The following is a 24,758-nucleotide window of genomic DNA, read 5'->3' as shown; positions in this document are numbered from 1 at the left end:
AAGTTTGGCCTCGTCCGGGTCCTCCGCGGTGATACCTTCAAGCGATGTGTGAAACAGTGCTCGAGATGCCCACCGTAGCGTGAGGGGCGCCAGGGGCGGGATCCTAGCTTCAATATGGAGTTCTGGGTAAGGTGCCATGATTGTGGTATGAAGTTGTCGTGCGGGGTGTTCGGTCGGGTATACCACTCTGGCACTGTCACGTACCGCCCCTCCTCGCGTTTCGCACAGGGGTATATATTTGAGGCTACGAGTAAGTACCGTCGTACTGAGCGGCTGCAGGTTGGCCTCAAGTAAAGCATCTTCTGTGCGGCTACCTTTGGGAATGCCGGCGATTATTTTACAAGCTTTGTGCTGCCCGGCATTAAGCGTTGTTCGCGAGGTGGATGATGCGTCCCAGTACCATACTTCTATACCATACATTGCTTTGGCCTGCACTAGAGCCAAGTAGAAGGCACGCAGTGTGTCTCTCTTCGGTCCCCAGCTGCATTTCCATAATGTTGGAACCCAGGGGGTCCAAAACTAGCAGCCTCAGGGGGAGGGACATTTTTGTCTCACTCAGTATGCAGAACGTGATATTATCATCGTAGAGCTTTTTACTCAAGGCTAGGCGTTTGGCCTGTGTTAGCCCAGCTGAGTTCCATTGCATGCCCTTCAATGTAGGGCCGTGATTCTCTTCCACATTTCCACTAAGCAGCAACTTGGTGCGGATGATACTGCTGACGGCGCGGTAACACGCGCCCCAAGACCGACAAGGATAATACTGTGTCCCAGCAAGGCGCGGCTGGCCCCGGTACTGTGTGATGCCGTAAACCTGGCGCTGCAAAGTTCTCCAAGTGTCGAGCGTTGCTGGCGTTGTTCTGCTTAGGGCCATGCGGGCTACTGGACCTTGGTATCACTGTGAGTTGAGCGAGGTATCACAAGTGTGTTGTTCGTTGAAGGTGTAACGTTCTCTTGGGTGTATTAGTTCAGGATGACTCTGCGAGGTAAAACAATGGATTTTGTAGGTAGTTGCTTTTTTCAGTAAAGGCTGTTCTTAGAAATGAATCAATTTCTGTGAAGTAAAGGTGTGAGTGGAATGTGTACCAGCGGTGATTAGAGGACTATTGCTTTGTGTTGCTGATGTAATTGTTGTGTAATTTTTGGTGCCATGACGGATGCATTGAGAGAAATGTATGATAAATTACTGGGACGCTTTGAGATTTATAAATCGTAACGTGCAGGTGGCTCATTTTTTCTTTTAGGGTTCTGCAGCGCGTTTCTCCTTTCTCACTTGTCAAAATAGTTTGTAAAACCAGAAGCTTATTCCGTTGTGAATCTCATTTCTTGTTACCATATTGGTTGCGAAACCCAAGTCCCTTTTTTTTTTGCTTATGGCAATAGAAGACTCCCTGGTGAATTTGTTATTAACTAACAGTTTGGGGTGGCCAACGACTTTGCTGTTGCCTGGACAAATTGTTTTTCTTTTGTTTGCAGGAGCCGATTGTGGACATACATGACATCTGATATGTTCTCTTGACTAAAGGGAACTCATTTACAAGTAGAAGCTTTGTTGGAAAAGAAGAAACTGCTACACCACTCTTCTTTCCATCTCTGTAATTGAGTTTACCCGTGATGACATGCGGGAAGAAATTTCATTGTGTAGCACGATAATTGTACTCCCTTTGTCATATTTCCCCCTTCTTTTTGTTTGCATAATAGGGCCAATTTATTCTTAGTCAGCTTCGCAAAATGGTGCCTTCCATACCAGGGGCCGAAGCAGGTTTCTGCTTTGAAACGGTGGCGACAGATGGGAAAACTGTGGTTGTGGTCAATGTTTGTGGTCACTCTTCTGTCGGGATGGCTTTGGCAAAGAACATGGATGCGGTCACTGAGAGCTATCTAGATGAGCATGGCGTGGACAATCTTATTGTGCCAATATCTGTGGGATCTCCAGTAAAGTGTAAGGATAAAAAATATGCTTACGTTGTAGATGTAGTCGTTCATCCTTTTTTGACACGTCGTTGTGTGAAGAGTCACCACCTTTTTGAACACTTTATAACTAGACTCACCAATCTTGCGATTGAATGGATTCTTCAAGAGTGTGGCATGCGACTTAATGTACGTGGTTGTAGATTAATCCCTGATAAAGCGTATGTTGAAAGTGGTAAAGAGGCTATGCATCAAATGCTTTCAGAGCTTGCGAAAACATTTGAAAAGGAAACAAAATGCGAATCCGTCAGCACCGAGGCGAACGAAACGGCTTCGTTGCCTGAGAAGCTAAAACTAAACGCCTCCCTGAAGGAAACCGAGACGAAACGTTCACCACTCATATCAGAAATGCCCGTTAGCAGCGGAATTCGAAAAGGGTTTCTTAACGAGGCCAGATTATACGGTGAGGGAGGAAGTAAAGAGTGCAATCAACCGCCACCAGATCCGCTACTTCACTTCCCTGAAGGTCTTCGGAAGAAGTGTCAGGTGATCGATACACGCCAACTTGTGAGTACAACTACACAAGCACCTGAGACAACGAGTATGGTCTCGAAAAACGAAGGATTCAAAGCGCCACATCCAAGTCCGTCAAAGGAACCAGTACAGCAGTGGTCCGTAGAGTCTGTGCGTTGCGGTGAGACGGAGATTGTGGTGCGCTTGAAGCCTCCGCTTGGCGTGAAGTCGATGAAAGATGTGGATCTAACAGCGTCTCCAGACTCTATAGAGGTGGGCGAAACAGATGTGAAACTACCAAGAACTATATCTGTGGATGACGTGTCGGCGAAGTTTTTGAAATCATCGATGACGATGATTGTGACTTGCCCACTAGCGTAATCTATTCTTCAATCACGGATTCCCCCCTCCCCCATTATTGCATGCATTATTTATTGAAATGTAAACAGGACAATATCTGGATGCGGCGGCAGAAAAACAAACAGAATCGAAACATATGGCTTTAAAGTACCTTTTGGCACACCAAACATTGCCTTTTTTTGACATTGCTAGAGCGGTCTTTGATGGGGGGTGAGTGCTAGTGTAGGGAAGCATTTTTTTTCATTTGTAACAGTGAAGGATGGATAAACCCCGAGAAGTGGAAACTCTGGCTGAAGGACGACGCTTGTATGTGGTTCAGGGCCAGAAGTTTGAAGTAACTAAATCTCATAAGCTTTTGAAGCTGGTGGGCTCCGGTGCGTATGGGTCTGTATGCTCTGCGATAGATGAGGATAGTGGTGAACGTGTGGCTATAAAGAAGGTGCCTCGAGTCTTTTCCGATATAAAGGAGGGTAAGCGTATCTTAAGGGAGATGGATATACTGACGACTCTCCATCACAGTAACCTGATACGCCTCCGGCAATTCATTCGTCCGATACGAAAGGACGAGTTCGAGGATATTTACATGGTAATGGACTTGTATGATACCGATCTACATCGCATTATTCGAAGCAGGCAGAAGCTGACGAATGAGCACTACCAATACTTTATGGTTCAGGCATTTCGAGGCATCTGCTACTTGCACACTGCAAAAGTAATGCACCGGGATCTAAAGCCAAGCAACCTTTTAGTGAACGCTGATTGTGCACTGGCAATCTGTGACTTTGGACTGGCGCGTGATGATCAATGGACAGCGTCGGCTGCCCTCACAGAGTATGTCGTGACGCGTTGGTATCGTCCCCCTGAGGTACTAGGGATGGGGTCACATCAGTACACGAATGCAGTAGACGTTTGGAGCCTGGGGCTTATTTTTGCAGAGTTGCTGGTAGGTAAAACATTGTTACCGGGTCCGGATTACATTCGCCAGCTAATTATGATTGTACATCTACTCGGGACTCCTTCAGTCAATGATATGGAGTTTCTTAGTGACGAAGCAAGGAACTTTCTCCTTGCACAGCCACCCCAAAAGGCTCGACCGTTTACCGAGCTCTTTCCAATGGCGACGCCTGAGGCGGCGGATTTGCTCTCGAAGCTGTTGGTATTTCACCCTGCTAAGAGACTTACAGCGAAGGATGTAATGGAGCATCCATACTTTGTCAAGTTTAGAGACGCCAAGGGCGAGGCTATGGCGAAGGAGCCGTACGTGTGGCGGCATAACGAGGAGCTAACGCTAGAATCCCTTCGTGAAGAGATGTGGCGTATCATTCTGGCGCATTCACCCGAGCCCTAGGCATGACGTGGGCGAGGTGAGGAATTGCTGAAATCAACACACTCTGCCTAATTTGTTGGTTGTTAGACTGTAGAAAAAAGAAACCGAATTGTTAGTATCACATTCCTGTCTATGGATTTGCATTGATCTTCCTTCTTTCCATCCATGTAGTTTTTTTTTGTCTTGGATCGATGCATGAACGAGGGTTGAGACGTCCTCGTGAGCCTGCCCCCAGTGAGTGTTGTGGAAGCGGCTGCACACGTTGTGTCTGGGATGTCTACTTCGATGATCTTATGAGGTACGAAGAAAAGATGCAGGAGCTGAAGGCACAAGGGAAATATCCTGGGGAGGAGGGGGAGGAGGATGACGACGACAATGATGAAGAAGGAGATAGTGATGAGTCCGAGTCGTCTTTGAGTGAAAACAATTGTAAACCACGCGATTACATTGGCTGTGTTGTGGTCAAGTATGTGGAGGCCCTTGAAAATGAGGACTTGGGTATAACACCATTGATGGCGGTGTCAAAAATCTTGGATCGTTTCTCATCTATTCGTGACGTTCATTTAGTGCGGAGCAGCAGTTCTTCGTCGACGAATGGAGACGCTACAGACGAGGGGCAGGCTGTACACGTAATTGATCTGCTTCTAGAGAACAATGGGGAATCAGAGAAAATGACAGCACCAATGCTACCGTCGCCGGGGGATACTGTGGAGATTTTGGTTCCTAATGATAATGACACAAGCAGCAGTGGTCGGGTTGGGGAAGTGGAGAAACTGTGCAGCCGGCTAGGGGTCAGTCCTGATCAGTGGTGCGAGCTTCACCGCTCTCCGTTTGTCCCTCCGGACCACTTTCCACCTTGGCTGCCACTTCGGCGTCGGATTCAAATACGAACGCTATTCGCGTATTTTGTCGACATAAATAGTTCTGGCTACCTTCTGCGGCCAACTTTCTTTCAAACATTGTTACGTATTGCAACATCAAGCAAAGACACCCAGTTTGCAGCAGATACCACTGGAAAGGACCTGGGCTCTATAGAACTGTTGGAAACCTGTGCCTCAAAGGAGGTGGCTCCGTTCGTTTACAAAACAGTAATGAACAACGGAGCACCACTCTGTTACCCGAGGCTTATTGATATGCTTGATATTTTTCCCTTTATACGGCTTCCCATTGCACGACTTCTGGAGGTGAGCGGACCATTGCGACCCAGGAAGTTCAGTGTGGTAGATTATACTACTAGGGATTCTTCTGCAGGGACGTGTCTGCGCTCCGTGCAATTATGTCTTCGCAGTGTTGACATCACTGAGAAGAAGAGGTCTGGCGACACTGGAGGTGAGAAGAAGAGTGACGCGGTGCATGTCCTCGCCGGGCTTTTGCGTGATGCTGCATCTCGTCGCCAAAGTATCAATGGGTCTCCTGGACATGTCTTCACGGGACACGCGTCGCATCCACTCTGCAACTTTTCTTCGCGACCACACAAAATTCCAATGTATGCGGGTACCAAATTGTTTGATACTACCCCCTTTGCAAAAGGTCTGAAAGGAGCATTGCTGCGGCTTGCCACACAGCCAATGACGACAGCAGCTACATTTCCAGCGATGATACTCGTCGGTGCAGGGACGGGTATCGCACCTTTGGTAAGTGTTGTTCACGAGCTTTTGCGCCAACGCCAAGCTGGTATGTGGTCAGAAGTGAAGAACCCTGGTTGTTGGGTGATTTACGGCGCAAGGAATCTTGCAGAGCTTGTTTTCCACAAACAACTCCAGGAGGCGCTGAAATTAAACGTCATTTCTCGCTATGATGTGGCGCTTTCCCGTTCAAATGAGCAAGTTTACCCGAAGTATGTTACGGATGTGTTGGATTCTCATGCCGATGTGCTTCGGTCTGCGCTTCTTGAAAATGATGCGCAGCTGTTTGTGTGCGGACCTGTGACAGTTTTAAGGTCTTTACGGCGACGATTAATGGACCATATCTTGGCCTCTAGTGATGACGACGAGAGCATGCGTGAACAACGCGTGCTGTTGTTGGAGAAAAAAGGACAGCTTATGTTTGATGTCTGGGGCACGGTAAATGTCTTTGAATGAAGAAGCACTAATATTCTTTGGGTTAATATAGTGTTTTCCACTCGCTGTAGCTTATTGACCGATTCATCAAATGGGGGTACCCCACTGGATTGTTGTCAGGGAGTTTGTGACCCAGCCATCGTCGTGAGAAACCATAGGTCTCGTTTTGGATACTGGAAAGATAGACGTACATGACATTTTTGTTTCCCGAGCCTTCGCTGGACGGTGTGCACGTTTGTCTGTGTGTGAAAATTGTTATATGATTGCGCTGCGGGGACTTTTACTTTTCCGCAGTGAATTCTCTTACACTTAGAGAGGAAAACGTACTGGATGTCATGCTGTCGCAGTTGCTGATGCCCCAGCACCATCTGCCGGAGGAATGCTTCCCCAGATGCATATCCTGGTCATGAAGATGCAGAGAAATGCTATAGCGATTGGCAAAAGCTGTGCCTTGAAAGTGATGCGGCTCGCCTTACTGTGGGTCTAACTGCTTGTGCACCCGTACTTGCATTGCATTTTTGGCTTCATTGCTAGACATTGTGACACACATATGCGAGCATTGCCGTGGGCCTGCCTGATGGGATTACTATGTTGCCAAAAGATCACGACACCCAGAACGCAAGGGAAGCCACAACCTATACTGTTATTGCTGTGTCTTATGTTCTTTTTCTGTAGTTGTGGTTTGCCTTCCTGGGTTATTTGTATGCGGAAATCTGGGTAATGATTTTCGTTGGCTTTGAGCTCAAGCCTCCTTGAAAGTCCTTTTATCTTTTTTTTGCTTTTTCTTATAGTCAGGTAATTTTTAATCGTATTAAAGCACACTTTTTTTTTGGTGGTGAGGGGTAGAAAGCGGTTCTGCCGTGCGCTTCGACGTGACTTCCTTGAATGCCAAGGGATAATCTGTGGCCAGTCCCCCACAGGATACCCGTGCGCGAGCGACTGAAGAATCTTTACTTTATCCTGTTTAGTTCCAATGTCAACCGATGCATTGTTGGTGCGTCCCTCGTTCTTTTAGTGGTCAGCATATTTCAAAGTGCTTGCGTGATGTCACTTTGGTACCATGTGGCAGAGGGCATGTTGACGTTTCTTTTCGCTGGTGAAGTCGGTCTCCGACTAGCCGTGATGCGTGGCGATTTTTGGGAATCGGCTTACAATGTTTCTGAAGTTGTCGCGTGCATTGTATGCATCACTATCTTCTCTATTCTCCATGTCACACGCCAGCAGGCCTCACTGGCGGAACACCGGGTGCTTATCCTCTTGCGCTACATTGGACAGTTGCTTCGGATGTTTGGTTTAGTTGCTGTGGACACTTTGGGGTCAACAAGCAGTGAAAGTGATATTCAGCTTTTTGCTGTAAACGGGGCGAAGTTCCCATCTTCCGACATGAGAGAGAACTACCGTGATGTGCTATAAATGTATGCATGTACGGCGGTCGGTCTGGTCAACACCGGCTCTGGCTGTCAAACCCATACGTGCACACATACCTCCCTCCTTTGTTGTTTGTTGCTTTAGCGCTACGCGTCTGTATGACGTTTCTAGCTTTAAATACACTTGAAGTCTACAAGTGAAATACCAAATGGTCGTCACAGAGTGACTGGGCTAATACATCGCTTCCCTTCCACCTTCCCTTTGTTTCTCTGTCATGTGTAGGCGACGATTAGGGCCCACCATTGAACTGGCGTGGTGTTGCTGATGTCGAATGACACATATTTCCGCCGCGCCATCAACTGGATGTACGGCGACACAGCGTACCTACAGAAGATGCCACCGCCGGAGATTGGCGATAAACACATCAACGAGCTTCTCGGCCGCCACCCTTTCCACCCGTTTGATCCGGAAATGAAGCCGGAACATCCATGCTACGAGCACAATATCATGTTATACAATTGCATGACTGCCGACCATGTGGAGGGGTATGAGCTTCACATGAAGCACGTCAGCTGCTATTTCCCGTACAAAACGGACTTGATGAAGTGCCTCGCAAAAGAGCGACGAGAGGCCCGAATTGGGAGGAATAGCACGGGAGAAGAGCCAGCACCCGCACAGAAAGGAGACTAGTGTTTACACTGTCCGATTTTTATAGAGTTACTATTGCTTAATACACTATCATCACCACCACCACCACAAGGCCTCTTGATGGAAGTTCATTTGACTTTGCGGGCGTGTTTCAGTCCTACATTCTCCTTCAACCCTACAGATCCTTCGCACTTTCCTTCCCTTTCTCATTCTCCACGTTGACAGGAGCTGGTGGCGGACACTGCACACCCACACACCCACACAGACACACATACTTTTCTATACACGTGGAGTACTAAAACAACAACTCATGGGGGCGGGAAACGCTCGCTTCGCCGAGACAGAGATTGACCATTCTGTACCGAAGCATACAGTTGTGCTTGGTCGGCGACTGCTGGACATTTCCGTGCGTCGGTGCGCCATGTGCGATCATTTTTTTGGTGTAAGGAAGGAAAAGCATTACTGCCGTCGCTGTGGCTGCATCTGCTGCAAGAGGTGCACAATGTTGTGGCGCGACGAAGAGGGCCAAGACGAAGGGACAAGGTTTCGCGTGTGTGCCGTGTGCAACTGCCGGCCTTCCCTTCTCAAGGTGCCAATAAACCTGTGGCATCTTATCCTTTCTTTCTGTGACGATGCGACTTGGCGTCAAACACGCCTGCTATGTCGTCCTACACAGTTGAGAGTGCCGCTCTCACTCCCATTTGGGGAATCGTGGGATACCTTCTTTACAGAAGGAGCACTGATCGCCACCGGTGCCACCGGCTCGGTGTACCGGACAATGCTGAGGGAGGGCGCACCGAACCCTCGTTATCACAACGCCCCTGTCGCCGTCAAAGTGCTGCAGAAGGGCGATGTGCATTCACGTAGGAAGTGGCAAATTATTCAGCGAGAAATTGACTCTCTGCGGATATGTAGTCATCCCCACGTTGTGGAACTCGTCTCGGTGCTGCAGACCCCGACAGAGGTGTATGTTGTGATGCAGAACGCCGAGGGTGGGGATCTGTTTGATTGGCTTGTGAACAAGAAGGCGCCTTCCGAGGCGGAGGTTATTCCTGTCGTGAGGCAGCTGTTACAGACTCTCGGCTACATGCATGATTCATGTGGAGTTGTGCACCGTGACATTAAACCAGAGAATATTCTGCTGAAGCGGGCAGTAAAAACGAATGAGGTGCCACATATCCTCCTTGCGGACTTTGGCTACGCACGCACCTTTGCCGAAGGGACAAACACCTTCCCGAAGAGGACAGAATCAGGGAGTATTGGCACCAGCAGCAACTTTCGTAGCAGAAACGACGGAAATTCGCATATGGCGGTCCCAGTGACGAATGGGACACCCCGTTTGGCACACGAGGAGGTACCCATTGCTGCAACGCCCTGCGGCACGTTGGGATTCGCGGCTCCAGAGATCCTCATGGTGTCCTCCGAGCGAACCAAATCTGACAACTCCTCTAGCGTTGCAGCCGACGGTGCCAAGAAACGGCCCGCCACAACTCCACGTGATGCCCCGGCATACACGTCTGCCGAGCTCATGAAGCGGATGGATATCTTCGCGGCTGGCGTGACGCTTTGCATTCTCCTCACAGGGTACGAGCCGTTTCCGTGTCAGTCGACAAAAGTGCACTTGGAGGCTGTGCGCAACGGTGTCAACTTCGAAGGACCCCACTGGGCACAGGTTTCGGCAGGGATGAAGACATTGCTGCGGCGTATGCTTGCACCCAACGCCATCGATCGGCCTACGGCACTTGAGTGCCTGCAGTTCCCGTGCTTTTCCATTAATGGCATGGGTAGCGATTCCCAAATAGTGAACTTATCTTGATTTTACCAGTGACTGAGATACTCATTCTTGTTTAAATTCCCTTTCTGACTTCGAAACGAATATGTCTGTTTTCCTTCCTTTTTATCAAGCGGTATCTTATGTGCGCTATTGTGTTATCATTTTTTTTTCTCCTTTGAAAACGTCTATATATATATATATATATATATATATGCGTGCGGCCTGATGCGTTTTCACCCTATTTTTGTGTTTGTTGTGCCGTGGTTAAATAAAGGCAAGAAGCTGAGTTCATGGTGTGAGAGAGAGATATGTAGGAGTGCATGTAACTTCTTGATGTACAGCAACAAACATCTACCTTGATTTCTCTTTTTTATTTTCTCTCTAGTACACTGCCTTGGTACTGTTGTGGCATCACTACTACCACTGCAAGCAGCATGCAGACTCGGCTGAAGCCACGGCCTGATGAGCCACACTTGGCCGTGCACCCGCCCAGCTGCATCACCCCGCTGTGGGGCGTGTGGGAGATGTGGTGCGTACTGCCAGGCCCTGTCGGCGCAGCGGCCGGGGGTGGTGGCAACAACAACGTGCGCAGCAGCGCTGTCAAGGGGGGCGCGTTGCCTAAGGCGAATGCAAAAAGCGCAACGTGGCTGGATCAGGTGCGCAGTATAGGTCTCTTCGATAACGCTGAGGGTTTCTGGGGAATTGTCTCGTGCACCCTGCCGCCATCGCAGCTGCCGCCCGGCATCACGTACTACATGCTACGGCGCAACATCGCCCCCATGTGGGAGCACGAGGCCAACCGGCGTGGGGGCCGCTGGGTAGTGCGTTTTCAACAGCAGCAACAACAACAGGAATCCGCCACACGCGGTAGAGGGGCCTCTACTGAGGGAAAGCCTGCAGAAGCTGCACTGCAACCGCTCCCGGTCGATGCGGCATGGGAGAATTTGTGTATTGCATTGATTGGCGAGCGGCTTCCGTGTCCAGAGACGGAAATATGCGGTGTGGCGCTGCGCAGGGCCGAGCGACGACGCGACTGGAAGCTGAGTCTCTGGACACGCACAGCGGCGGACCGTGAGACGCAGATGCGCATTGGCCGCTTCGTAAAGACGCTGCTGGACTTAGAGGACGGTGCCCTGCAGTACCTGTCGCATCGCGAGCTGATGCAGGCGAGCGAAGAAGGCAGCTGGAGCATACCACCAAGGTACGAGTTGTAGTGGTGGCAGGGGGACCACGGACTGCACATGAGCCTACACACACACACACCGCATTGATTTTTGCTAAACCACACGACATACATAGATCTGCAAAGCTAGAAACCTCAGAAACAGTAAGGAGGAACAGGAAGAAATAGAGGAGGTGAGAGAGTAACATATACAACAACAGCAGTGCGTTATTACTACCACTAATACTGCTCCTGCCTGATAGTGAATGACGCTTCTCACGTGTTTCGCCACTACCTCAGCCACGAGCTTCTTAATTCCTGACTTTTTTTCTCTCTCTCTCTCTCTCTCTCTCTATCCATCCATCCATCCATCCATGTGTGTGTGCCTCGCCGCTGCCCCAGGAAACCCGCACACGACGTGATAGGAAAGAAAACAAAAAACAAAAAAGGAAAAAAAAACCGTCACGCATGTTCAGCCGTCGGGTGGCCAGCTGCTGCCCCATTCCCACGGCGATGTATCGCGCGCTGCACATTAACAGCCGGCGCCAGGCCCACCGTCTCGTGCCGCCCCTCGTTGCCCTGTCCCCGCGGGAGATGCGCCTCGCTTGCACGGGCGTCGTCGCAGTGCANATCGCGCGCTGCACATTAACAGCCGGCGCCAGGCCCACCGTCTCGTGCCGCCCCTCGTTGCCCTGTCCCCGCGGGAGATGCGCGTCGCTTGCACGGGCGTCGTCGCAGTGCAGGCGAGTGAGTTCCTCCCCGCCGATCTCGCAGCGGTGCCGTCACTCTCGGCGCTGCTCGGGCTGCCCGCGCAGATGCTATTGAATGGGTTCGCCTCCAACCCCCTTATTATGCGAATAATCTCCGATACAATGTGTACTTATAGCGTTTTACTTCTTCACATATGAGTTATTAAAATGGCGAGAGCCAACGACGACGACAACAACATCAGTAGCAACAGCAGTGGTGGCGGTGGTGGTGATGGTGAGCTATTTGTCTTGAGGCAAGGGAGGAGAAAAGGAGACGATGAATAGGGGGTGGGAGCACAAAGGANGAGAGAGAGAGAGAGAGAGAGAGAGAGAGAGAGGAAAAAGGCATTGAGACAAGGGGGAGAAACTGGGGTGCGAGAAGAAGGAGGATAAGGAGGAAGAGGGACTGCTGTATCTGCCCTTGGGCCATCCATATTTTTGTTTTCTATTGTTACTATGCATCCTTTTCACTCACTCACTCATTCTGCGTCCCTTTGACACTCGCCTTATATGTTTTTCATTGGCGTCTGGGGCTGTTACGTGTGTGTGCTGCAGGGTTTATCCCATTGTTTCCTTCTTCCTTCAATAGTAATTTGTACACTTACGAGGAACTAGCAGACCCCCCTTTTTTGCTCATTGCACTGACACTCCCTATTGCATACATACAAACACTTCTGCAAGATCGAAACAATGGCCCTTATACCTCAACGCGCGCTGGTGNTGCACTGACACTCCCTATTGCATACATACAAACACTTCTGCAAGATCGAAACAATGGCCCTTATACCTCAACGCGCGCTGGTGCCATTTTACTTGGCCCTCAATGCATTTAGCAGCATCACCATCGTATTTATTAACAAGTGGATATTTGAGGACCACGACTTCAGAGCGAGCACGACGCTGACACTGATACATTTTACAATGACGTTTCTTGGACTACTCTTGTGCCTGGGATGTGGCATGTTTGAATTCAAGCGGCTCAGTCTGATGCGTGTGCTGCCTCTAAGCTTCAGTTTCTGCGGGTTTGTCATGCTGACCAATATGTCGTTGCTACACAACAATGTTGGGTTCTACCAGCTCGTGAAGGTTCTCACCACACCACTGCTCGTGATAATGGAAACATTCATATATCGGCAGTCATTCTCGGCGAAAATTAAGTTGTCACTGGGCGTTATTTGCCTTGGTGTGGCGATTGCGACGGTGACGGACAGCGAAGTGACTCTTGGCGGTGCCATCATCGCCTTCTCTGCGCTACTGGTGACCTGCCAGTACCAGATATGGGTTGGCACGAAACAGAAGGAGCTCGAGTGCGACTCGTATCAGCTGCTGCTCTACCAGGCACCGCTCTCGGCGGTGATGCTGCTGCCCATTGCGTATTTGAGTGAGGGCCCGACGTTGATCTTCCCATGCACGGACACCCTGATGGCCATATTCTTCAGTGGCGTAGTCGCGTTTCTCGTGAACATCTCCATCTTCCTCGTAATCGGCAAGACGTCGCCGGTGACGTACAATGTGCTTGGGCACTTTAAACTGTGCATCATTCTTACCTTCGGGTATATTTTCTTTGGGGGCGACATGAACAACAAGAAGCTCGCCGGTGTCGTTCTCACTCTTGCTGGCGTCTTCTGGTACACGCACCTCAAAACTGCGACACGCATGGCGGCGGAGGAGCTCAGTGTGAGCAAGGAGATGGTGAAGGACGACACAGACAAGTCGCGCGTGTAGTACGCCCACACACACACACACATACATACATACACGAATGAAAAATGACTGAACAAAATAATAACGAGAACAGAAAGTGAGAAACTGAGTTTGTGTGTGTGTGGGAGAGAGAGAGAGACGAAAGAACGAAAAAGAAAGGTGGAAGGGGGATGTGTTCTAATTATATCAACCCAACGCCTCAAGTGCGTGGACGGGCTGGATTGTGTAGTAACGATTTTTGTATTCTCCGCTGTACTCCGCGCAGGATATTGCTTGGCCCTCTTCTGTTTTCTTGCTTGGCCAGATCTGCCTTGCGCACGCGCGCGAACACACACACACACACACACATACACCGCTTGGGCTGTCGCCTTCATTTCCTTTCACGTGCAGCGTAACTTCCATCGTGACGGCGACATCGTGGTGTTGTGACTGTGGGGTGACGACGAATGCAGACTGATTGCTTTCTGCATGTGTAACTACCCGCATAGTGTGGCGGTACATGAACCACTTAGGTGCCGCTTTGTTTTTGTACTCGTCATAGGGCGCCAGCGTTGTTCGCTCGCGCCCACGACGGCGTCGCTGCGCCTGCTGAATGTTGTATGCTGCCGTCACTCAGTGTGAAAACGGACACGGAATGCGAAGGAGGGATTCCGCTGCTATAGGTCCTTCGGTGGCTTCATGACATGCATCACCATTGCGTTCTCTCTTATTTGTTCACTTCTTCAGAGTCTCCTTTCTCTTCTCCTTGTTTTTGTTTTACATACAAACACACTTATATTCACTGCACACATTATACAGGAGAGCGATGCGCCGGGCCCCTGCTGTTGTGCAGCTGCAGTCGGTGTGGCAGCGGCGCATGTACCGCACGCCGTTGGGCGGCCAGTACTTTGAGGAGACGCTGCCGTCCTCACTGGGTGCCACTCGCGCAAAGGGGGGCATCAGCACCGCCCACATAGCAACAGGGCGACAACGGCCGAAGCGGCGGGCAAAACAAAAGCTCAGCGTCCCTCTCACCGTGGAGGGACTCAAGGCGCAGTTGCGACAGCTCACCAAGGACACCACAGTGTACTCACAGCGTCGAGGAAATGAAGGTGACGTGCGCATTGCAGAGGTGCCGCGTGCGGATGAAAGCCGACGCAGTATCCAACAGCAGGCGTTGCGTGGTGAGGAGGAGGAGGATGAGAAACCAACTGTTGTCGCCACCGAGAGGTCACCAACTGTCTTTGTGGACGAAGTTGTCGTTGCGGAGAATGGGGATGATGATGACGATGCAAAGGACATGGTGCTGCCCGGGAGCAGCGTGTTGGGAAGCGACTTGGACCGAGTGGAGCGAGAGGTGATGCGCGCCTACCACCAGCGCGCGAAGGAGCTACCGAAGTTCGACAACGTGTACGCAGCATTTGGCGGTGGGAGACGTGGCAATGCGTCGTACCACGTTGGTGCGGAGGAGTACCGCCGACGCATGGCGAAGGGTGAGCTCGCAACAACACTGAGAGCAACGAGGACACCAACTAGATGCAGTCTCAACGTTCGCTGTGGCTCGCTCCAACAACATCAGTTGGGAGTGGCGGACGAAGAGGAGGCGATGGTCGTGCATCCAGCAGAGGCGAATCCACACTTCCCTCTCGAGTGCAATGGCACTACGACAACTACTACTGTCGCACACGGTGATGATGTGCAGCGGGCGGTGCAACCTACACCGCCGCTACCTCCGCCAACGTATGATGCGTACAACCAGCGCCCGTCGGACGACCGCCTCCTGGAGCTGCGCGGCCCCGACTTCTGGGGCGACGCCGACAACCGCCACCGGCTGCGGCAGCTGACCGACTACGAGGCGGAGGGCCACGCGCACGAGATGCTGGCGGAGGGGGCGATGGACACCAGCGAGGTCGGCTACTCCGCAAACAAGGTGCGCAAAGAGACACTGCTGTACTTCCAGGCGCACCCTATCAACGAGATGATTCAGGAGCCGTTCGTGCGTGTGCGCAGCATTGTGCCCGTCGGCGGCGGGGCGGAGGTGCAGCTCCCAGCTGGCGACGACGACACGGATGTCGACATTCCCGTTTCGCAGGCGCGTCGCATGGCGCGCGAGCTCGGGCTTGACCTCATCCGCGTTGGAGCAATCCACACAGAGAAAAGCGACAGGCGTGTTGTGGCGCTCTGCACTATCGCTGACCACCGCGAGCACATGCGGGACATGCTGCGCTTCAAGATGCAAAAGTTGGGTGTACAGCCACCTCCAACAAAGGAGTGCGTCGAGGTGCCCTTCCGTGGCGGGACACACCCGCACGCGATCCGGTTCAAAAGCATCGGCGTCGCGAAGCATCTGCTGCGCGGGCACGCGGTGCGCCTTAACCTGACTGACTTTGGTACGCCGAGGGAGGCGTTCCCAGTGTTTCGAAGCATCCTCGACGAGGTGGCGCGGCAGGCGCTGCAGCTGCGGGCGTACCACACCGCCGGTGCGGTGCGGTCTAGCTACAATGAGGTATACTGCTACCTGTACCCATCGACAGGGCGTTCACCTAAGACAAGCGTCGTGCATCCGAAGCAGGAGCAGCTCGAGGCGGCGCGTGACCGCCGCATCCTTGAGGACGAGCGGGAGGTGTACTTCGACGACTTGAACAGCAAGAAAACAGCCCGCGAACGGCTGGCGTACATGCAGAAGCTTGAAAAGGGCACCGCATGGGCTGACAAGGACGACGGCCTCTCGCTGCAGCGCCAGCGTGACATGAAGGTGATGCTTGGCTACCTGCCAAAGGGCAACCGGGAACTTTATGCGGCGCGTGGCGATGTTGACATCTCCGCCCCGTTTCGCGCTAGCCACCCAACGTCCGCTGAGCGGTGGACGCACCCACCCGAGACAAACTTGGAGCAAGCGAGTCGTGGGGCGGCGGTGCTCGGCAAGCGTCTTGCCATGACGGTGAGCGAGATGCATGACCGGCAGGATACTGCGGACAGTCCGACGACACTGGACCGCTTCTACTACCGTCTACAGGGTCCAGCGCTGGAGGCTGGCGAACTGAAGGAGGCACTCGGCCTGAAGCGCAACCGCAAGGCTGTGCCGCGACACGCCCCCGGCTGGGCCACCCTCGGGATGACGAAGAACCCACCAGAAGAGCCGGGTTACGCGGTGAAATAGCGTCAACATCAAGCAAGTGGTGGAAAGGGATTATGCGTGTATATGTGCGCAGGTTGCTGTGTAGGTGTGTGCGAAGGAGGGAATGAATGGAACCTCCCAAAGGCAAAAAAAAAGGCCCACTCTGGTTTTTTGGCGTATTTTGTAGAATCTTCGGCTGACCGTTTATCTGTATGGCCATTGACTGCGCAGATCACCATTTCCCTCGCTTTTATTTTTTATTTTTGATACTTTGTTGGTTCTCCTCTCCGTCGCTGCCTTTCCTTCCTCCTGCAACAACCGAGAACACGAAAAAAAAAGCGTCAAGTAATAAAACACACACACACACACACCCCAAGAGGACGGCCACGGCGATGAGTTCTGCAGACAGCAGTGTATCGAGTGTCGACAGTCAACCCATGCGGGAGGTGGACTACCCCGTCGGTGTGGCGACGGAGGTGCCTGACACGAACGGCGGCCTCTTCAAGACAGTGCTGGTGGAAGGCAGCGGCACCCGGCCGGTGAAGGGGGCGAAGGTGACGGTGCATTACGTTGGCACGCTTGAGTCGGATGGGTCGAAGTTTGACAGCAGTCGCGATCGCGGTGAGTACTTTGAGTTCACGCTGGGCCGTGGGCAGGTGATCAAGGGCTGGGACAAGGGTGTCGCGACGATGCGGGTGGGCGAGAAGTCGGTGCTGCGTTGCACCCCGGAGTACGGCTACGGCGCCGCTGGCAGCCCGCCAAAGATCCCGGCCAACGCGACACTGCTATTTGAAGTGGAACTCTTTGACTGGACCCGCGACGAGGATGTGTCGGAGGCGCGCGATAAGTCCATCATGAAGAGCATCACCGTTGATGGCGTTGACTACGAGCGGCCAGGCTACGAGTCAGCGGTGACGATCGACCTGCGCGTGTACGGCGGCGACAAGGACAGCGACAAGCTTCTGTGCGAGCGCCTCGGCTGGCAGATCGTCGTGGGGGACACACCACTGCCCCCACACCTTGAGACGTGTCTTTCGACGATGCGCAAACGTGAGGCGGCATCGTTCCGTGTCGCCGGCCACCGCATCGACGCACCCTGCGAGGAGTTCGGCATCGCCGCGGGCGAGATGGTGACGTACGTGGTCGACCTGCAAGAGCTGACAACGGTCAAGACGTGGGAGTTCAAGGGGCAGGCGCGCCTCGATGAAAGCGAGCGGCGCAAGCAGCAGGGTAACGCCGCCTTCCGTGACGGCAACATTGACGTGGCGGAGCGCAAGTACCGCCGCGCCCTGGAGTTCGTTGAGCATGACAGCGGCTTTGCCGACGAGGAGAAAGACGCGTGTTGCGCACTGCGCCACGTCGTGTGGGGCAATCTTGCCCAGGTGCTTCTGGGCAAGCGGCAGTACAAGGAAAGCGTGGAGTACTGCGACAAAATCCTTGAGGCGGAGCCGCACAACACCAAGGCGCTCTACCGCCGCGCTAAGGCGAACGATGCGCTCGGCGAGTGGGATGACGCGAAACGTGACTTGGACCAGCTGCTTGCCCTTGACACGTCCAACGCCGACGCAAAGGTGCTTCTGCAGCGCGTGCAGGAGGAGCGCAAGACCTACGAGAAGAAGCAGCGAGCGATCTACAAGAACATGTTCGCGTCCTAGTTGTCGCCGCCATTTCCATTTCTTTTTGTCCCCGCTGCAGCATCCGGAAAACAGGGACAGACGACGGCTACGACCGTTATTATGAATTCGTTTTATTGGTCAAAGAATGACAATGAGGGCAAAAAATATTATTATTATTATTGTGGTTATTATTGTCTTTTTCCCCCAGTAATGCACTACCCTCTTCTTCGACATTTCACTAGAACCATTACTTTGAGAGGATTATTCGGTTATGGAGAGGGGGCGGCGCCAATCTCCGCTGCCGCCTCCTTGTGAACTGCTGGAGTTCGTTCCTCCTGCTGCTGCTACAGCTGCTGCATCACCCAACTTTTTTATTTGTTTTGTTCTTTAAACACACACACACACACACACACGCACACGGATAGGTAGCTACTTAGCCAGAGCTCGAAGACACAGATGGCGGAGGCACGCTTTGCGGCGCGGCCCACGGCCGCTCTCCATCACGTGGGCTTCGAGGTTGACACCAGCAGGAAGCAGGCTCAGCTCTCTGTAAGCAGCAGTGGCCTCGTGCTCTATATCCCGCATCCGTACTTCATTATAAAGAACATGCGCCGTTCCTTTTGGCATGGAATCGACAAGGTTCAGTATGCACTATACCCAGTTCCGCTGTCCGTCGTCACGGCGTTTGCATTTGGAGTATTCGTATGGGTCCTCCGCTCCCCGTCTGACTCATGGATTCGCACCAATGCGTTGTCAGAGCTGCTCTGGCGCCTCGATGAACACAACCCCATCGCGAGGCGCATTGACCCTCGCTACCGCCTGCCGGCGCTCTTTGCGAATGCCGCAATTGGTTGCATCACACTCTTCACCGCGGTGCAGCGCTTCGCCCTCCGGCAGGTGCTGAAGTACAACGGCTGGCTATACGAGGGTCGCAGGAAAAAAAGTTATGCGACAATAGCCTGGTCGTTCATCCTCAAAACGCTCTTCTTCCGCAGCCTTGAGCGGACAGAGGCGTACAGCAGCTGTCTGCCGGCGCAGCCGCTGCCGGACCTTGAGATGACGGTGCAACGCTTCATGCAGTCGGTCGCGCCGCTGTACGAGGGACAACCCGTGGAGTGGCAGCGGCTCAACAGGTTGGCGGGGGAGTTTGTGCAGGGTGAGGGGCGGCGGTTCCAGCGCCTTCTGAAGCTGAAATACATGTTCGCTGAGAATTACATGGCAGACTGGTGGCTTAAGTATGTGTATCTTTCTCAGCGGGAGAGCCTGTGCATCAACTCCAACTGGTTTGGCCTGATGTTCGCCAAGTATGTGCCGACCTCGCGGCAGGCTTCACGTGCTGCTGCCGCGGTGTACAATCTTGTACGCGTGAAGAAGCGCCTCGATAAACGCACGTTCCCGCCACAGTTCGGTGGCCTCATCCCGTTTGAGATGGACCAGTACCGCTACGTGTTCAACACCACCCGCGTTCCTGGGCGCGAGATGGATTTACTGATGCAGTACGAGGGGACGAAGCACATTGTGGTGATTTCCAAGGGCCGCTTCTATAGCCTGGAGGTGCTGCACCCGGTGACAAACCACCAGCTCTCGCCCTACCAGCTGGAACTGGCGTTGGAGTCGATTCTGCAGTCTGATGATGAGATGGACCCAATCGAGGCGCTCATCCCGGCATTCACTGCCGCCCCACGTGCGGAGTGGGCTGATATACGCGACAAGCACTTCGTCAACAACGCCTACAACGTGAAGCCGCTGCGGGTGATTGAAGAGGCCATCTTTGTTCTCTCCCTTGATGACGTCGCGCCGACCTCAATTAACGAGGAGGCAATGCTATACCTCTGCGGCAACGGCCACAACCGGTGGAGCGACAAGAGCTTCAACGTCATTGTATTGGAGGATGGCCGCTGCGGCGTGCACGTAGAGCACTCGTGGGGCGACGCGCTGACGCTTGCCCACGTGCTGGAGCACTTCAGTGTATCGGACGAGCACCGCGAGTTGTACACGGAGGATGGCCACGTGAAGAAGCTCGCTGAAGACGAGGCGGCGCTGGCAGCAGGCAAGTTTAAGGTGTTCCCCCCCAATCGCATCCGCTTCACCATCGACAAGGAGATGAAACAAAGCATCCGCACTGTTCACGAACGGTACTTACACGAAGTGCAGGACGTCGATCTCGACATCTGCCGCTTCGCCGAATACGGTAAGGATATGCCCAAGAAGAACCACTGCAGCCCAGACGCGTGGGTGCAGATGGCGATGCAGCTCGCGTACTTCCGAGACCAGGGACGCTTTGACCAGACGTACGAGGCGGCCTCGCTGCGCATGTACCGCAAGGGGCGCACCGAAACCATCCGCACCGTCAGCGCCGAGTCGTGCGCGTTTGTGCGGGCGATGCAGCAGCCGTCGCTGAGTTCGGCGGAGAAGTTGCGGCTGCTGCGCGTGGCGTGTGAGCGCCACCAGCTGACATCGCACGACGCGGTGGCCGGGCGCGGCGTGGACCGGCACCTCTTCGCACTCTACTGCGTGAGCGCCGCGTACGAGGTGGTGTCGGAGTTCTTACAGGCGGCGCTGCGGCCGAAGTGGAGGCTCAGCACGTCGCAGGTGCTCACGCGGCAGATACCAGCGGAGTTCCACGCGAAGGACGATGTGCCCTTCGAGACGCCCAACGGCGGCTTTGGCCCGGTCGCGGACGACGGTTACGGTGTGTGCTACTGCATTTACGGCGAGCGGCTGCTGTACTTCAGCATCACATCGAAGCACAGCTGCCCCATGACCTCGTCGAAGCGGTTTGCGGAGCACATCACCGAGGCCCTGCGTGACATGGCTGCGATTGCAAACGCCAAGTGAGCCTGGTGAAGCTTGCAGTAGCAAGTGCAGCGGCAGTAGCGCTACTAGTAATATTAGTAGTATTAGTAGTAGTACAACCAAGTAGGTGCAGTGGCCATAGCAGGCAGTGTGAGATTTCCTTTTGGTCTCGTTTCTCTGTTGTCTTTTTTTGTTTGCCCCCTTGTAGGCGGCCGGCCGTGTCTGTGCCCGCACAAAAGCGGATATATACAAGGAGAATGGGGGAGTGATGGACACACATACACACCCAAGTGTGTGTGCCCGAATACTTTCCGTGTGTGGGTGGAGACCAAGAACGAATGCCACTTCTAACTGTTACTGATACAAACGTTTACTTCTCTTCTTGCTTCTACAGTGGCTTCTACCCATCTTGCCTTTCGCTCCGTGTTTGTAGATGACTTTTTCGAGTTGGGGATAATACGGCGGAGGGCGTTGCTGGTGTTCTTTTCACCGCATCTGATTTTGATCCTTTTCTGTTTTTTTTTTGTTTTTTTTTGTGGTATATTTATTTTTATATCTCTTTGTCTGTCTGTCTGGTGGCCGTAACACTGAGCGAATGCGGGAAGAAGAAACAAAATAGTTTTTAAGAGTGCGAGCGGGCGAGTGCCGGTGTCATGCCGGGTTGCAGCGTAGCAAAAACGCGTCTCGCCAACACGGGTGTCTCTGTTTCCCACCCTCCTCTCGGTCTGCCCGCTGCTGTGGTGGACGCACGGGAGGAGCGGGAGGGCGATGGTGTCTTAACAAGTGACGAAGCCTGCATGGCTGTTGCTCTCTTTCTCTCTCTGTTGCACACACGATGCTCGTGTGGCTGCACCTATTCTCTATTCTCTCTTCGGTCTGTTTTTGTTGCTGCTTCTACGACGGCAACACAGCGCGACGGGAGGCTCGGCACTGCGTAGGCGCCATGTCGCGCGAGATGGAGCAGGTGGAGGTGGGCAGCCGCATCACTGCGCCGGGCTTCATAGGCAGTGGTGACTGCAGGTACGTGTACGTGCGCTACCTTGCGCACGGCGGCTGCGGCGAGACGTGGGAGATAAAGGACGCCGCTACCGGTACGCCATACGCGCTGAAGATCACACCGCTTAGGAGCTGCTCTCCCTCAGCGCTGATGCGGGCGCGGACGGAGGTGCGCTGCTTGGAGTCTGTAAACCACTTTGCGTGCATTCAGCTGCACGACAAGCTCGAGACGGAGTCGTACCTGTTCCTCGTGATGGAGTATTGTGATGCTGGCGACCTGCGCTTCCAACTGCGCGGCGGGGCAACGCTGCTGGAGTACCAGATCACGTACATCATGCTCCAGGTAATCCTTGCCCTTCACTACATGCACACCAAGCGGAAGATGCTCCACCGCGACCTCAAGCCGGCGAACGTGCTGCTCAAAACAAAGGGCCTCGTGAAGATCGGTGACTTTGGCCTTAGCAATATGTACGACACGATACACGGCGAGGTGGGCCGTACCATCTGCGGCACCCCCGCGTACGTGGCACCGGAGCTGTGGCGCAGCGAGCGTTATGGGGTGCCGGCCGACATGTGGTCGCTTGGCGTCATGCTGTACGAGGCGATGGCCGGGCGCCTGCCCTTCGAGGGATCCAAGTACGAGGAGCTGCGGCGCAGGGTGCTCAACGAGGCGGTGCCGCCGATCGAGACGCCGTACAGCGAGGACCTGAAGCGCATCGTCTATGCGCTGCTGCGCAAGGCGCCGGCGGAGCGACCAGACACCACGAAGCTGCTTAGCGAGCCGCCCATTGTCGCCGCGCTGAGCAGCTTCCCACAGGTATTGCGTGCCTCTAACGTAGAGGATTCGCTGCTGCAGCGCGTGTTATATGACATCAGCCCCGCACAGCTGCAGCCGCTGCCGCGCGTCGACCGGGCGGTGACGTTCTCTGGAGCCGTGTGGAAGTTCAAGCCACCGCACGACTACCAGGAACGCTATATGGAGCTGGTTGACGGCCAGCTGATGCTGCTGCAGCGCCAGGGCGCTCGGGTCGGCGACAAGGGCTGTATCCCGCTCCAGCAGGTGGAGCAGGTCGCTTGCATCGACGGCGACCACGTAGCGCTGAGGCTGTCGGACACTGACTGGCTGTTCTTCCGCACACCTCAGGCGCCGCAGTGGGAGGAGCGTCTGCGGGCCGCGCTGCGGCTATAGACAGACGCACACACGCGTACACGCCTATATACAAATATGCCGACAGCGACAAGCGGCGGAACCCCGCGCGCTGCCCGGCTCAGCGACGTGGCGAAGGGCTCTTCTCTCGTGTGCAGGGGAGCTGAGGGGGAGGCGAGGCGAAGGGGGAAGGAACAGCACGAAGGAGGAAAAAAAAAAATGGGATGGCGAAGGAAGGAGGAAATAAACCAAAAACAAAAGAAATCATAAAAGAACAACAAGAGGAAAAAATAAGCACAAAAAATGGCTTGAAAAGTGAACAAGCCGAAAGGAACAGTGAGGCAGTAGTGACGAAGAAAACGAGGCGCAAACGGAAAATCACACATAGGCACATATATATATATATGAACCCAGTGGGACGCTTGCACTCCCCCGATGTGCGGGGCGGCTCACGACCTTCAGTGGGGCCGCGCTGGAGCCAGTGCCTTTTCTCACCCCCCCTCCCTTATTCCTCTTCGTCACCGGACTCATACGAGGGATGTCTTCCTTGCCCGGATATTACAAATCCCCCCGAGAAACAGAATGCACGCACAATAAACAAGAAATAACGAAAAGAAATGCCTGCGCCACACACTGGCAAGGTGACAGATTTACACCCCGACTCGGGCTCAAGTACAAAAAACTTGCGGAACGGGCGCCAATAAGCGAAGTAAAAAATAAACGAGGATAGAACAGGTAGATACGATGGTGACAGACAGACCCGTGCAAGCAATTCTGTGTCTCCCCCCCCCCNAAAAAAAAGGGAACAGCGGGAGGAAAATGTTTTGCCCTTGATGCCGGCACATTTTTATTTTATTTTACTCGTTACGCTAAGTCTTCTGTCTGCTTTTATTGTTTTGCATTGCCTTTGTGCTTTTTTTTTTTCTTACTCTCTCTCTCTCTCGCTGCTGCTGCTGCTGCTGTCTGTATCCTGTCGCCTCACCAAAGCGTGTGCTGCTGCTGCTTTCCCACACGTATCGCTCTCCCGCCACCGTCCACTTTCTTTTCCACCTGTTAGTTTCTAGCGCACCACATGTCGTACCTTGTGGAGGAAGAAGAGAGGGAGCGGAAGCGCGAAGAACAGCGGCGTGTGTCGCGGCAGCAGGTCATCGAACATGTAAAGAAGAATCTCCTCTACACCGCCTTTGACGTAAAGTGGGTGCCGAACAGCGCGTCCTTCGCCGTGGTAGGACAATACCCAAACAATCAGGGCGCCATATCGCTGCTGCAGCTCAACAAGGGCGAGCTGCGTGTCGAGCGCGAGATCAAGACAAAGATGCCCATCAAGTGCTGCACGTTTGGCCACAACTCCCCGCAGCAGCAGTCCGTCATCACGCTCTGCACGGGAGACTTCGCTGGCGGCCTCTCCGTGTGCGACGTGGAGCGGCTGGACGGGGGCAGCGGCGACGCGGTCTTCCACGTGCCGCACGCGCACGAGAGCATCATCAACGCCGTTGACGGCGCGCAGCACAGCGGCCCGCCGGAGATCGCGAG

The 24,758-nt window shown here is 53.4% G+C and overlaps 16 protein-coding genes across 16 annotated transcripts in view; 14 read left to right on the top strand and 2 right to left on the bottom strand.

Annotated features, from left to right (window-relative positions):
* The window catches only part of DQ04_01221150 (hypothetical protein), a gene marked incomplete at both ends in the record, with an annotated part of 375 nt that extends 76 nt beyond the window's left edge, over positions 1–299 (bottom strand). Inside the window, one exon of the mRNA XM_009310409.1 lies at positions 1–299. This exon is cut by the window's left edge and continues 76 nt beyond it. Within this exon, the coding sequence (XP_009308684.1) occupies positions 1–299 (299 nt within the window).
* Positions 300–361: 62 nt separating this feature from the next.
* DQ04_01221140 (BES15S03c) lies at positions 362–871 on the bottom strand (the record flags this gene model as incomplete). Its single annotated transcript, XM_009310408.1, has 1 exon — positions 362–871. The coding sequence occupies one exon, from the start codon at positions 869–871 to the stop codon at positions 362–364; it is 510 nt and encodes a 169-aa protein (XP_009308683.1).
* An 857-nt stretch (positions 872–1,728) lies between these two features.
* On the top strand, positions 1,729–2,802 carry DQ04_01221130 (hypothetical protein; the record flags this gene model as incomplete). Its single annotated transcript, XM_009310407.1, has 1 exon — positions 1,729–2,802. The coding sequence occupies one exon, from the start codon at positions 1,729–1,731 to the stop codon at positions 2,800–2,802; it is 1,074 nt and encodes a 357-aa protein (XP_009308682.1).
* A 238-nt stretch (positions 2,803–3,040) lies between these two features.
* Positions 3,041–4,129, top strand: DQ04_01221120 (mitogen-activated protein kinase; the record flags this gene model as incomplete). Its single annotated transcript, XM_009310406.1, has 1 exon — positions 3,041–4,129. The coding sequence occupies one exon, from the start codon at positions 3,041–3,043 to the stop codon at positions 4,127–4,129; it is 1,089 nt and encodes a 362-aa protein (XP_009308681.1).
* A 290-nt stretch (positions 4,130–4,419) lies between these two features.
* On the top strand, positions 4,420–6,189 carry DQ04_01221110 (putative oxidoreductase; the record flags this gene model as incomplete). Its single annotated transcript, XM_009310405.1, has 1 exon — positions 4,420–6,189. One exon carries the CDS (start codon positions 4,420–4,422, stop codon positions 6,187–6,189), a length of 1,770 nt encoding a protein of 589 aa, XP_009308680.1.
* Positions 6,190–7,212: 1,023 nt separating this feature from the next.
* DQ04_01221100 (hypothetical protein) lies at positions 7,213–7,581 on the top strand (the record flags this gene model as incomplete). The annotated part of the gene is made up of 1 exon (XM_009310404.1): positions 7,213–7,581. One exon carries the CDS (start codon positions 7,213–7,215, stop codon positions 7,579–7,581), a length of 369 nt encoding a protein of 122 aa, XP_009308679.1.
* A 279-nt stretch (positions 7,582–7,860) lies between these two features.
* DQ04_01221090 (hypothetical protein) lies at positions 7,861–8,226 on the top strand (the record flags this gene model as incomplete). Its single annotated transcript, XM_009310403.1, has 1 exon — positions 7,861–8,226. One exon carries the CDS (start codon positions 7,861–7,863, stop codon positions 8,224–8,226), a length of 366 nt encoding a protein of 121 aa, XP_009308678.1.
* A 460-nt stretch (positions 8,227–8,686) lies between these two features.
* On the top strand, positions 8,687–10,000 carry DQ04_01221080 (putative protein kinase; the record flags this gene model as incomplete). The annotated part of the gene is made up of 1 exon (XM_009310402.1): positions 8,687–10,000. The coding sequence occupies one exon, from the start codon at positions 8,687–8,689 to the stop codon at positions 9,998–10,000; it is 1,314 nt and encodes a 437-aa protein (XP_009308677.1).
* Positions 10,001–10,392: 392 nt separating this feature from the next.
* Positions 10,393–11,172, top strand: DQ04_01221070 (eukaryotic translation initiation factor 4E (eIF4E) interacting protein; the record flags this gene model as incomplete). The annotated part of the gene is made up of 1 exon (XM_009310401.1): positions 10,393–11,172. One exon carries the CDS (start codon positions 10,393–10,395, stop codon positions 11,170–11,172), a length of 780 nt encoding a protein of 259 aa, XP_009308676.1.
* A 416-nt stretch (positions 11,173–11,588) lies between these two features.
* Positions 11,589–11,945, top strand: DQ04_01221060 (hypothetical protein; the record flags this gene model as incomplete). The annotated part of the gene is made up of 1 exon (XM_009310400.1): positions 11,589–11,945. One exon carries the CDS (start codon positions 11,589–11,591, stop codon positions 11,943–11,945), a length of 357 nt encoding a protein of 118 aa, XP_009308675.1.
* A 698-nt stretch (positions 11,946–12,643) lies between these two features.
* Positions 12,644–13,594, top strand: DQ04_01221050 (solute carrier family 35, member E3; the record flags this gene model as incomplete). Its single annotated transcript, XM_009310399.1, has 1 exon — positions 12,644–13,594. One exon carries the CDS (start codon positions 12,644–12,646, stop codon positions 13,592–13,594), a length of 951 nt encoding a protein of 316 aa, XP_009308674.1.
* A 784-nt stretch (positions 13,595–14,378) lies between these two features.
* Positions 14,379–16,712, top strand: DQ04_01221040 (hypothetical protein; the record flags this gene model as incomplete). The annotated part of the gene is made up of 1 exon (XM_009310398.1): positions 14,379–16,712. One exon carries the CDS (start codon positions 14,379–14,381, stop codon positions 16,710–16,712), a length of 2,334 nt encoding a protein of 777 aa, XP_009308673.1.
* A 350-nt stretch (positions 16,713–17,062) lies between these two features.
* Positions 17,063–18,325, top strand: DQ04_01221030 (peptidylprolyl isomerase-like protein; the record flags this gene model as incomplete). Its single annotated transcript, XM_009310397.1, has 1 exon — positions 17,063–18,325. One exon carries the CDS (start codon positions 17,063–17,065, stop codon positions 18,323–18,325), a length of 1,263 nt encoding a protein of 420 aa, XP_009308672.1.
* Positions 18,326–18,742: 417 nt separating this feature from the next.
* Positions 18,743–21,124, top strand: DQ04_01221020 (choline/carnitine O-acyltransferase; the record flags this gene model as incomplete). Its single annotated transcript, XM_009310396.1, has 1 exon — positions 18,743–21,124. One exon carries the CDS (start codon positions 18,743–18,745, stop codon positions 21,122–21,124), a length of 2,382 nt encoding a protein of 793 aa, XP_009308671.1.
* Positions 21,125–22,025: 901 nt separating this feature from the next.
* Positions 22,026–23,267, top strand: DQ04_01221010 (protein kinase; the record flags this gene model as incomplete). The annotated part of the gene is made up of 1 exon (XM_009310395.1): positions 22,026–23,267. One exon carries the CDS (start codon positions 22,026–22,028, stop codon positions 23,265–23,267), a length of 1,242 nt encoding a protein of 413 aa, XP_009308670.1.
* Positions 23,268–24,297: 1,030 nt separating this feature from the next.
* On the top strand, positions 24,298–24,758 carry DQ04_01221000 (WD repeat domain 92; the record flags this gene model as incomplete). The annotated part of the gene is made up of 1 exon (XM_009310394.1): positions 24,298–24,758. A coding segment is annotated over one exon (461 nt), but the record flags the coding sequence as incomplete, so codon positions are not given.

Source organism: Trypanosoma grayi (genome assembly GCF_000691245.1).
Source record: "Trypanosoma grayi strain ANR4 Tgr_122_V1, whole genome shotgun sequence".
NCBI lineage: Eukaryota > Euglenozoa > Kinetoplastea > Trypanosomatida > Trypanosomatidae > Trypanosoma > Trypanosoma grayi.
The sequence above is the reverse complement of the archived record's forward strand: the minus strand, read 5'-3'. Positions and strand labels throughout refer to the sequence as shown.